The following is a 13,568-nucleotide window of genomic DNA, read 5'->3' as shown; positions in this document are numbered from 1 at the left end:
TTGTGTCGATATGCTGGATATTATTTCAAATGGTAACAGCCTAAATCGATTAACTGGAAACGAAAAGCAAGCAAACGGTTATTTACATATATCTTAAGTTATAACTCACGTATAACTATTTAGGGTCAGCGGTACTCGGTTAACGTCATAAATATTCCATTAACACTCGCCACGGCTACGACACTCTACACTAACCGATCTTATCTCTTGTGTCATCTTAGGACGTAACATTGTTAGTAGGGTTCGCTCTCCAGGGAGTCATAACTGATTGGTATCTGTTTCTTAGAGATACCGCTGAAGGGCAAAAGGGGGTAAGTGATTGTACAAACGCACATATCTCGTATCATTATACTGGTTATTAATTTTAAAGTATACGTCATTATTCCATGTAAACTTAATTTATATACAAAAGTAAGTTTAAATAATTTAACGTGATATATTATGCGAGCAAATATTTATGTTCCCCTTACCACTTCTACATATCGTACTTCGAACGAACGAACTTGTAATACGAATGAGTTTAATGATTAGCGCAACACAATTTACCACTGCTCAACAGCCCTGACAAACATCATGTAACAATTAGCCTTTGTCCAATTATAAATTCATATTAGAAATATATAAATAGGTATATTTACAGTTAGTTATTTCAAAATAGGTACCTTCTTTCAGATGTGAAAATGGACCACTGACAAACTTAGATGCTTAAAATGTCATTGCTTACAAATATAAACTCTGATGGATGTTTTAGCTATTGTTCTGAAGAGTGATTACAGCTACGTTGTGTACAGTAAACAACGAGTAACTTTTTAATTTACCCCGAAAATAAGTATTTGAATGCTAAATAAAAAAGCAAACAGAGAATCAATTCAAATGTAAACAAAGCCCGCTATAAAGAGTTACTCGTAAATGTGAACTTTTAAAAGTCAATTGTTTCCCGCGTTTGTTTTTGTTTAGGCGTATCGCAGTAAACTCACACGTTTACAAATCTAACTCAGGGAGCGTAGAAACTTAAGAATTTTATTTGACTTTTTCCTTTTTATCCGCGTCTCCTCTCGTGAGAAGGTTCTCGAAGGTTTTGTTAACATTTGAGAGTCACGTTGATTTTTTAAATTACTTGGTACGAACTTATACATCTCTCTTATAATAACAATCTACTTTGTATATTCGCATGAATTCGTTTACGTTACGAATAAATACGTATTTGTTTTCGATTACTTTAGTCTATTTAATATATTACTCACAGAAAAACTTTGAAACCTTCCTGGAAAGCAACATATCATGAAATGAAAGTCATTTTAGGTTATTTTCATTACTTCCCCTCTGATTCTCATTAATATGAAATGAATGAGTGCTAATTCTAATGAGGATGTGCCTCAGGGCATCAATATTTTAATACTAAGATAATAATTTTTAGTAACTTGATTTTCAGCGTAGATAATGTTTAATATAGTCAAAAATCAAGCATACTTGGTATTAATTGTTTCATGTTTTAAATTATTGAACTATTTTACAATGGCAAAGAAACTTTTCAGGTACGTTATGCATAAATACCGTTTTAAAAATATGACAATGAACACATTAAGACATTGCGTTATTTTTATGAGTTTTATATTATATTTTTGTGATAATTTCGAAAATTCTCGAAAATTTGTCGACCATTCTCTATAGTTAACTCATCCAAATAACGGTTCTGTGAAGCCTTTATTTTTTTTTTATGTTATTTTGTATCTGTCAATTTTATTTGGTGGTAGGTCTAGGTAGGTACTATCCACTCATATTCTACCGCAAAACAACAATACTTAGTATTAGATTTTAAATTAACATGGTTATTATTATTACTAAAAGTATTTAAAATGGGATATTTACCATGTTTTTTATATTTATTTGGTGGAGCTTGTGAACAAGACATTCGTAGATAATGTCGAAATATCGATGTTGTGATCTGATTTGAAGGGCAAGTGAGTCAATGTAAATGCAGGCACAAAATTGGAGGTATATCGGCGATGTCAGGAATGGTTAATGCATTTGAAAGCCTTTGATCAGTGATAACCACTTACGATCAACTGGCTCATAAATCATACTGCTTACCTATATAATCGAAAAAAATCGCTAATAAGTACTTCCAGGTCTCAATAAATTTGGAAAATCGCAGTTCTCTGTCTGGTGTCAATGCTAATTATATTTATATCGTCAATAAACTACCACACGTGGGAACTAAGATTTTATACCTGTTCTTAAATCTAGACGCCAAAATTTAAACATTTGTTAAACTTTATAATGACTTATTGGTTATTATAGAAATTATTATTTTGATTATTTGTAGGCTCAGCAAGCGTGTAATATGTTATAACGCCGCACATTTATCAGGTCTGAAAACGAATTTATCGCTAATTAACTAAATCTTCCATTGGAGCTACAATGACCCATTTGTTAAAGCACGTGAATCTTGAAAGATGAGTGTAGGATCAAAATCAACCACGACTGAATTGTCATGTACATTGTGTTTATAATTTATATCGTATTCGGCAGTCAAGTATCAGATTAAAATCGACCATATGTGTTTATATCAACCAGCTTTGAAGCATTATAGTTGAATAATTGGGGCATTCATATGCTGTTCCTTTAACTATTTTTCTCATTTTCGAGATCATTCGCTTTTAAAAATTGCTCGAAAATTGGAAGGAAAAATCACGAGAAAAACATAGCATTAATATTTATACCAGCAATGAACATAAAAGTGATACTTTGAATTTAATATCAGCAAACCGTTGTAACTGTGCCAGGTTGGCAACTGTTATGTAAAATATCAATAATTGGCAGACATGTACCAATATTTCACCACTATTTGGCCGATATTTATAAAAATTTTAAAGGTATTTTTAAATATTGCGGTTAAATGGGTGCGGTGATAGCATTTATTGGGGTATTTGAAAATTAACAAGTGCCAAGTCAGTGCTTTATTCAATATAGAAGCATTACACTTATTTGGTGGTAGGGCTTTTTGCAAGCTCATTTGGATATGTTTCCACCCACTCATCAGATATTCTACCGTCGAACAGCAATACTCAGTATTGTTTTATTCCGGTTTGAAATCTGAGTGAGCCAGTGTAACTACAAGGGACATAACATCTTAGTCCCCAAGGCTGGTGGCGCATTGGTGATGTAAGGAATAATTAATATTTCTTACAGCGCCATTGTCAGTGGGCGATGGTGACCACTTATCATCAGGTGGCACATTTGCTCGTCCGCCAACCGATATTATAAAAAAAAAAAACTTATCATTGTCAGTTTAAATACCACGTTAGGATCTCATCATATTGCTTGGAACAGTTCAGCGGAAGAGCGTTGCATCGTTGCAGGACAGTATAATGAAGGCATTTTTCCTCGTGATATTGTAACGAACGTGCGGGATACGGTATCGTGAGGTATTTCCATTGTTGCCATTCATAATTATCACTGAACTGTTTATTAGTAGCTCTGCCTTGTGTATGGTCAGTGTTCACCTCTTTTACAACAATACGTTTCTTGATAAATCACTCTTGTCTTTGTATGAATGAGATATCATGGGTTGCTTTACTGTTCAGATATGTTACGTATGTGAGCACCTGAGTGTGTAAATTTGATTAAGCACTTTAGAATTAAAAAAGTCATTAAAACTAAAGTTCAACACATATGTATGTTATGAACAGCAAAAAAAAAACAAAACGCGCAAAAGAATTTTAAAAATATGCCAATAATTACGGAAATAAGATATTAATGAATTACTTATCAAATATACAATATACTTAGACCGTTAAACATGATGCACGACACGTGACGAGATAGTCCAGTGAGAACACGTGTTTCTTAACTGAAGATTAGGGGTTCCTTTCTGACTTATAATGAAAAGGTGATGTCTAAAATATTTGTGTCATTTATGTCAATTAGTTTTATTTCTCATAAAATTGTATAGATGGAATTACTAGTCTTTTAAATCGCGCTGATGTTTTGTACAAATGATTTACATATTAATATTGTATGCGAGTCAATAAAATGAGTTATTCAAGAACATGGAAGTTTAATTTATCTAGTGAATAGTGTGATCAGTATAATAGTGCAGTGTTGACATTCTGGTGCCGAAACCCGGGAAATATTCAGGATTGAGGAGGAAGATATATTATGGACTTAGAACATCGTGTGTTGAGTGGAAAACTGAACCTATGTTAAAAAAAAAAGTGCGATAAAAGAATAAGAATAATAATCTGTGAAATTGTGGGACTTAGAAAAAATAATAATTGTGTAATTCCGAAAGACTTAAAAATAAATTGTGTTCAACTGAGACTTCAAATATTCGCGATATATATACGGATTTAAAGAAATGTGTTATTCTTATTAATTAAAAGACTAAATTATATATGTAATTTCAAGATTTCAAAATATGAGTTCGTTGACATTGACAGTTTAGTAAATCAAACTATAAAATGGAGTCTACGATTTTAAAACAAGAAGATCAATTAGAAAATTTACAGAAAGCTTTTCGAAATTATAAAAAATCACCAAGGGAAAGAATAACACGGCCATATATAGAATCGAAGCTTGAACATATAGAGAAATTATATCCAATTTTCTTTGATCAACATTTAGAAATAGTTTCTAAAGTGACAGTTGCGGATAAAATGAAATTAAGTTACTTTAGAAATGAGATCTTTGATAAATATGATGAAATTTATTTCGAATTCAAAGTGAAGTTAAAAGAAGATCTTGAGCAAATAACGTCATCAATTTCAAAGAAAAATCCTTCAAATCAGCCGACGAACATGTATGAAGTACGATTGCCGCAGATCAATTTACCAACATTTTCAGGTGGTTATGATGAATGGCAAACTTTTTATGATCTCTTCGTATCACTCATCCATGAAAACGGAAGTTTAAGTGGAGTGCAAAAGCTGCATTATCTAAAGAGCAGTCTTTTGGGAGAACCTGCAAACCTTTTAAAAAATTTATCAACTACAGAAATTAATTATGGTGAAGCGTGGAAAATGTTGGTCAAGCGCTACAATAATTTCAGATACAATACCAATGAGATTATGAAGAAGCTATTTTATCAAAGAAATGTAATTACTGATTCGGCGGTTAATTTAAAACAACTTTTGGATACTACTTCAGCGTGCCTGAAATCTCTGAGCAACTTAGGTGTAAACATTGAAAATTGGGACTTATTCATTAATTATTTAGTTGTATCCAAGTTAGATCAAGAATCTCGTAAACAATGGGAAGTGCATGTTAGTCAGACTGAGTCAGATGCCTTACCGACGTGGAAAGATTTATCACAATTTCTAGAAACACGCTTTAGAACATTAGAGATGATAAATCCATCAAAACAACTAATCAAGCAGAAATCATTTCATTCTACTTATGAAAAAAATGGAGCTATTTCACGTACAAATACCTGCACTATGTGTTCTGGATCACACATACTATATCAATGCAAGCAATTTGCAAATAAATCTCCTGAAGAAAGAACTGCGTTTGTGCAAGCAAAGAGATTGTGTTTTAATTGTTTGGGACATAATCATGCAGTTAAGTTTTGTCGCCAATCAACCTGCTGTCGACGTTGTGGAAAACGTCATCACTCTTTGTTGCATATTGAACGAAAACAAGAATCATCTCCTTGCGAGTCGAAGGAGCTTAGCATCGCAACAGAAACGGAAACTAAGATATCAACTCACTTTACACAGGAGACACGCAGAGAAGTATTATTGGCTACAGCAGTGGTCAAAATTAAAGCAAAAACTGGCTATTATCAATTTGCACGTGCTCTTATAGATCAAGGTTCTGAGGCATCATTTATCAACGAAGCTACTGTTCAAGCTCTGGGTCTTGAACGTACATCAGTAAATGGCCTTATAACAGGAGTAGGAGACGGGAAGACACGTACAAAGAGTTCGGTTTCATTTATACTAGAGTCACGATATCATTCTTTTACAATGCCAGTTGAAGCATTTGTCTTGAGTACATTGACTTCCTTCTTACCAAATAATACAACTTCAATCACGGACTGGCCAGAAATTGAGAATTTATCTCTGGCAGATCCGCAATTCGGAGAGCCAAACAGAGTTGATATTATTTTGGGCGTTGACATTCTTAGCGAAATCATCTTAGAGGGTCTTAAGAAACATCCATCTAAGGGTGGCCTTATTGCACAGAACACGCAATTAGGTTGGATCTTATCAGGACGTATTCATAAGACTAATAAATCTAATAGGATTATCAATCTCCATCTACAATTGGAAGAGGACCAACTCTTAACCAAATTTTGGGAGATAGAAAGAGGACCAGAGAATATAGTTAAGAAAATGACAAGAGATGAGACAATTTGTGAAGAGTTTTTTGAAAAAACAACAAAAAGAGATGATGAAGGACGGTACATAGTAAGGTTACCATTTAAGGAAGAAGATCCACAGTGTTTTAAAAGTGAAACAAAAGAAATTGCACTAAGAAGATTTAAGCTACTAGAAAGAAAACTAATAAAAAATTCAGCTTTATATGATGATTATAAAAAGGTGATAGAAGATTACATAATTCAAGGTCATTTGATTAAGGTTTCAAATTCAGAAACGAACTCTAGAGTATTTTATCTTCCACATCACGCTGTTGTAAGAGAAGACAAAGAAACTACCAAGGTTCGATGTGTTTTTGACGCTTCTTGTAAAGGATCTAACAACGTTTCATTGAATAGCTGCTTTATCATAGGTCCTAAGCTTCAACAAGATCTTAGGCATATTTTAATGAGATGGAGACTTCATCCATACTGTATTGTAGCTGATATTGTACAAATGTACAGGCAGATTCGTGTACATAGTGATGATTCAGATTGTCTGAGAATTTTGTGGAGATTTGATCCGAACAAGCCCATAGAAACCTATAAACATGTAAGACTCACATTTGGTACCTCATGCGCACCATATTTAGCTGTAAAATGTCTACAACAACTAGCACTAGATGAGAAGTCCAAGTACCCAATAGCAGCCAAGATAACTTTGCAAGATTTTTATATGGATGACTTACTAACGGGTGGTGATAATGAATTTGAGATTATTGAGATCTATGATCAAATGAACAGATTGATGAATGCTGGAGGCTTTTGTCTACAAAAGTGGTGCACAAATAGCGAGAAGTTACTTAATCACATCAAAGCAGATAAAATAAGATCAGATCAAGCTGTGATTTTTAAAGAAAATAATATGATTAAAGTTCTAGGTATATGTTGGAATAAAAATACAGATAATTTTGAATACTTGCATCATTTACCTGAAGCAGATATGCCCGTAACGAAAAGGAAGGTATTATCAGATATCGCAAGATTGTACGATCCATTGGGATGGATTGCGCCTGTCATTATTACAGCCAAAATTTACATGCAGAAGTTGTGGAAGTCTGGTTTAGCTTGGGATGATAATCTCACACCAGACTTGTTAAAAGAGTGGCTAGCGTTTCGACGTGATTTGGTTAACGTACAAGGCATAATGATTCCAAGATGGTTGCAAGTAAAACGTGACTATTACGTAGAACTTCACGCATTTGCAGATGCTTCACAAGCTGCCTATGCTGCTGCAGTTTACATGAAAAGTAAAGATGAAATAGGCAATGTTAGCGTTCATCTAATCACGGCAAGAACTAGAGTTGCCCCAGTGGAGAAAGAAATATCCATCCCACGTCTTGAACTATGTGCAGCTCTTCTTGCAGCTCAATTAATGTTTGAAGTGTCGCAAGTTCTTAACATTCCAAAGGAACGATTACGAGCTTGGTCCGATTCCACCATAGTGTTAGCATGGATAACCGGCGAACCAAGTCGTTGGACGACGTTCGTCAGCAATAGAGTGTCAGAATTATTGACGATTCTAAATAGAGACCAATGGAATCATGTCAACTCAAATGAGAATCCTGCTGATTGTGCATCAAGAGGAATTCAAACCGAAGACTTGAAGGATCTCAATTTATGGTGGTTTGGCCCATCATGGCTCAAAGAGATTAATGAGTACAAAACATATAAATTCAGTGATTTTGTAACTAACGAGGAACAAAGATCCATTAAGAATATGAGCGCAGTAGTTCAAATAAAGGAAGAGGAATTCCTGTGGACGAAATTTTCGAATTTGCAGAGACTATTGCGAGTTTTATCTTATTGTCGAAGAGTTTTGCTATGGAAGATACCAAATAAGATGAGACTTCTATCAGAAAACATTACGCCAGAAGAAAGGAACACAGTTTTACGAATTTGTATAAAAGGCACCCAACATTTTCATTTTAAGAATGATATTAATAAGTTAAAGTCTAATGGATATGTATCAAAATCTAGCAAATTACATACCCTTTGTCCTATTCTTGATGACGATGGTATTTTAAGAGTTGGTGGTCGCATTGAACATTCTCAGGCAAGTTTTGATACGAAACATTCTATTATTTTACCTAGTACAAGTCACCTCACAAAATTAATTATACAAGATGCTCATTTAAAAACCCTGCATGGTGGACCGCTAGCAATGCTAAATTATTTAAGATCAAAGTTCTGGATATTAAGGGCAAGAGATAATGTTAAAAAATGCTACAGAAATTGTATTACTTGCGTCAGATATTCACGACAAAAAACTCATCCCTTTATGGGTCAACTCCCATCAGTGAGACTGAAACCGGAGAGAGCATTTAAGTCTACGGGAGTAGATTTTACTGGCTTCATAAAATTGAGATTCGCGCCAGGTCGCGGTTCAAAATCTTATAAAGGTTATATATGTGTTTTTATATGTATGGTAACCCGCGCTGTCCACTTAGAAGCAGTTTCCAACCTATCTACTGAAGGGTTCATAGCAGCCTTTCGAAGATTCGTGAGCAGAAGGGGCTATTGTAAGGATCTGTATAGCGATAATGGTACTAATTTTGTAGGTGCTGATAAAGAATTGAGAGAGATGTTTAATAAGGCAACTTCTGACTTTTCTAAAGAAATAAAAACCTTGCTAGCAAATGAAGGTACTACGTGGCACTATATACCACCTCAAGCACCAAATTTTGGAGGACTTTGGGAGGCCGGTGTTCGATCTACAAAGTATCATCTCAAAAGAGTTATAGGTGACACTACTCTAACTTATGAAGAGCTTTCTACGGTACTGACGCAGATAGAGGCGTGTTTGAATTCACGACCGTTGTGTCAATTGAGTGATAATTCGGATGACGTATTGCCACTAACTCCCGGTCATTTCCTTATTGGAGAACCATTGATAACAATTCCTGATGAAGATTACTCCAAAAGCAATATCACAGGTCTACAGCGATGGAAACTTGTACAAAAAATGTTAAATGATTTCTGGAAGAGATGGTCAGCTGAATATCTGATTACACTAAACCAACGGTTTAAGTGGTTATCGAAGAGAGCTGAACCAGAGATTGGTGACATAGTAATTATTAGAGACGAAAATTTGCCACCCGCAAAGTGGCTACTTGGAAAAATTGAGGAGAAGCATTCGGGGAAAGACAACATAACCCGTGTTGTTACAGTTAAAACCAAGAATGGTCTTCTCAAAAGAGCTTGTAACAAACTTTGTTTTTTACCCATGACTGAGTCTGTCAATGATAATTAATTTTAGTTTTCTTAACTTTGTTATTGTGATTTAGAGTGTTAATTTAAATTTATTTACTATAATTGTTGTTATACTCGTTTAATTTACTGCGTCACGGTGGGCGGCGTTTATGTCATTACATAACTTCATTTTTTATTTTTTTATTTTGTGAGTAATTTAACAGAACAAGTTCTTGGTGGGCGGAATGTCTAAAATATTTGTGTCATTTATGTCAATTAGTTTTATTTCTCATAAAATTGTATAGATGGAATTACTAGTCTTTTAAATCGCGCTGATGTTTTGTACAAATGATTTACATATTAATATTGTATGCGAGTCAATAAAATGAGTTATTCAAGAACATGGAAGTTTAATTTATCTAGTGAATAGTGTGATCAGTATAATAGTGCAGTGTTGACAGGTGACAATAATAAAATGCAATCGTAATCCAATTTGCGATATACAGCAGATATTACAAGAGTAAACCTGCGGTTTAAATAAAATTTGGTATTATATTACAAAAAAAATTTAATATTGTATGAATAAGATTATTGAATCATTTTCAGACAGGGTCTATGGCCTTAAAACTTTAATTGTATTTTATTCAATCCCCATGTTTGAGTCCAGGATCTCGGGACCTGTACTCGGCCTTATATCGAGCCTCTAGACTAACGAGGCAGTCTACGAGTGGAAACTGGGACATATTATAATGTACATATGTATAAAAAAATATATGGAATAAAATATTATGTTGGTAGTGTTGGAGTAAATCAATTAAAATATAAATAAAATAAAGTAATCATCCAAGGACGAGATGCAAGGATAGGATTTATTCCGTATAATTTAATTAAAGTGCATGCCAAGTCCAATGAGGACATCAACTAAAATTAAATGACAATTTAAGATAAATCTCTTATATATATGATTAGTTAGTTTGTAAACAATTTATTCATAAATATTATCTTCTTCGCAACATATTAAACAAAATTGAATGGTATTTTTATTTGATTTCTTAAATAAGAATATAAACAGTTTGTGTCAGATTTTACATCGATTATGTAAAATTATCTAAGGAAAAACAGAACACGTTTAGATACAAAAACAGAGAGCGTAATTATTTCCTTAAAAATTCGTATCGGGCTAGGCTTTATAAGATCCCTCGCTTCGTTGTACGTCTAACAAGTTGTTACTTTAAGCTAAGTTGTTTACAGATCCAAATTGCAGTTCTGAAATGTCTTCGTTCAATTCGTTTTACAGCTACTTTTTTCAATTCGTTTCATTTCTATTTCTATTTAGGATATCTCATTTACTAATGGACATGCTCATGGTGATACAGAATTAAAAAAAATAATATTAAAATTAAAAATATGAAGTAGCTCAATATAATATTAATATTAACTTTTGAGTTCAAAATCAATATACACTTTATTCAAATAAGCTTTTAGAAGCAACTTGGTACCTTTGTTTATAGATATTTATTTTATATTAACCGGGTACGCATATGACTCCATTCCGCCTGATAGTATGTGGTACTAAAGCGCAAACGCGAAGATGGCAATTATAGTCAGAGAGAATGAACAGCACTAGGCGCCCTCGCCATGCCGACCTGCAAGATCCTCCCACCTCGTACAGTACTCGAGTACTGGTAGAGAATTCCATTTTTTACGGAGCGACAAAGAAAATATTTGCTAAACGATTTAATTTGAAGCGAAACTAAATGTCGGCGTAAATAATATAATCTTTTGTTATTTAAATATAATTATGGCCTTCCGTCAAATGAACTTCATAATATTTCAAGAACACACGCAAAGTGCCAAGTACGCTTTTAGGGGAACTTTGCTTCACATATTCACATCGCTAAACAATGATATGAGAGGAAGCCGAAGAGCCGCTCAGCGAGCAACGTATTGCTAAAAGCTTAAGTCTGAACGTGTATCGTTTTAGCTTTTAGCTTTCCATAATGAACTGTATTTCATGCTGCAGTCGTGTAATTATTATTTTTTAATTATTACGTAAACTTTCTAATGAGCCATTTGACGGTAAGTGGTCACCATCGCCTAGAAACAGATGTATCTTTACACTACCAATGCACTAACCTTAGGAACTCAAATGTTCAATGTTCGAACGCTCCTTGTGATTGTCAACACAGGCCTTCAAACGGGAACACAAAACTACAAAGCTGCTTATCGATAGGATAACCGATGAGTGAGTGATACCTGCCCATACGAGCACAGAGCCTCAACACAAAGTTAATTGCTATATAGCGTTCATTTAAACAAATGTTTTGATTTAAAAATGATATTTTCGTTTATTATTACCGTAATTATATATTACTGTTTATTTTTAAGTGAAGCCTGTATTAGGACCTAACTGCGACTTTCAGGTGGTGTAGCTATTAATATATCGTTGTATTAATAAGAATAATAGTATATATATATATATATTTTAAATGTTTTTTATGATATCGGTAAGCGGACGAGCAAATGGGCCACTTGATAGTAAGTGGTCATTGCCGCCCAAAGACAATGGCGTTGTAATAAATATTAACCATTCCATACATCACCAATGCGCCACCAACCTAGGGAACTAAGTTGTTACGTCCCTTGTGCCTGTAGTTACACTGGCTCACTCACCCTTCAAACCGGAACATAACAATACTGAGTACTGCTGTTTGGCGGTAGAATATCTGATGAGTGGGTGGTACCTACCCAGACGGGCTTGCACAAAGCCCTACTATCAAGTAAATATATACTATATAAGTTGTATGTTTGTGAAGTCTTCCCAAATATAATTGTTTTTATGACAAATTCATTTGATTGTGTCTTATCTGTGAGCACAAAGGCAGAATAAATAAGAGATATTATTATTCTTAAACGAAATATCAAATATCACAACAAGTTTCGGTTTAATTTGTTTTTATTGTTATATGTATTCAAGGGCTCTAATTTAACTTTATTTGATATTTTGTATTATGTCGTAGTAGTATTTGTTAAGTAATTAGTGTAGATAAAAGCTACTTGGTGTAATTACTGTAATACTTTTATTTTTCAAATAAAGATTATTATTATGCTTATTATTATGCACACCTAATTTTACCTAAAATAAAAATCATCCATGCATTATTTGATTAGGAAGGTCAGGTTTATCAAACAATTTATCATGTCGAGATTGTTATTTTACTCAAAATTCGCACCCGATTTAATGTTTGACAGATTTGTCGGAAAGTTAAGTGAACGATTCGCGTGTCGGCTGCAAGTTTTTCCGACAGGGTTCGAACTCCGGTCGCCGGAACCGTGACGTCATTCGATAAAGAACTGGCGCAGTTGTTACTGGCTTGTCGTTTAACGAGGTATACAATATGTTTTGTGTATTTTTTTTTGAGTGATTATTATACAGAAGATGGTAAAGTATTTATTATGTTCTACAATTTAATTAATAAAAGTAAAATAATAGCGAGGGCATATGTATTATCTTCTTTTGAAAACATACATGATCATAGGGCTTTGTGTAAGCCCGAGCCATTAATTTGATAATCTACTACAAAACAGCAATTCTAATTATCGATTTAGAGCTATTTCCACCACGCTACCCTAATGCGGCGGATACTTGTGTGGCAGAATCTCATTGAAATTAGACATATCCAGGTTTTCAGCACCATGCTCGAGATGAATATTATAAACAAAATTTAGAACATTTAAATTCATTGAAAAGCTTGGAGTTAAATCCATAATCAACAGTTACGATGTATACGTTCTAACTACTCCCGTCTCGGCTTAATCAATGCTAGATAAACATGAAAAATCTGTAGACATCTTGGATTTTTTGCGTATTATTTATATTCGTATATTTATAAGAACACTTTAATTAGCCTCTCAATTAACAGCTTAACATATTGATTATATATACGTATGTTAGAACATAATAATCAGTACGGTTTGCTATGTGAAATTATTGTGAATTGAAGTTTTCTTAGGT

General features: G+C 33.7%; 2 protein-coding genes across 2 annotated transcripts in view; both read left to right on the top strand.

Annotated features, from left to right (window-relative positions):
* LOC135193775 (trypsin-7-like) overlaps positions 1–13,568 on the top strand; it is a 197,790-nt gene that overhangs the window by 149,795 nt on the left and 34,427 nt on the right. The window lies entirely within an intron of this gene.
* Positions 5,970–9,614, top strand: LOC135193908 (uncharacterized). Its single transcript, XM_064218340.1, has 2 exons — positions 5,970–8,262; positions 8,923–9,614. The coding sequence occupies exons 1-2, from the start codon at positions 5,970–5,972 to the stop codon at positions 9,612–9,614; spliced, it is 2,985 nt and encodes a 994-aa protein (XP_064074410.1).

The sequence above is a fragment of the Vanessa tameamea genome, chromosome 3, assembly GCF_037043105.1.
Source record: "Vanessa tameamea isolate UH-Manoa-2023 chromosome 3, ilVanTame1 primary haplotype, whole genome shotgun sequence".
Classification (NCBI taxonomy): Eukaryota; Metazoa; Arthropoda; class Insecta; order Lepidoptera; family Nymphalidae; genus Vanessa; species Vanessa tameamea.
The sequence above is the reverse complement of the archived record's forward strand: the minus strand, read 5'-3'. Positions and strand labels throughout refer to the sequence as shown.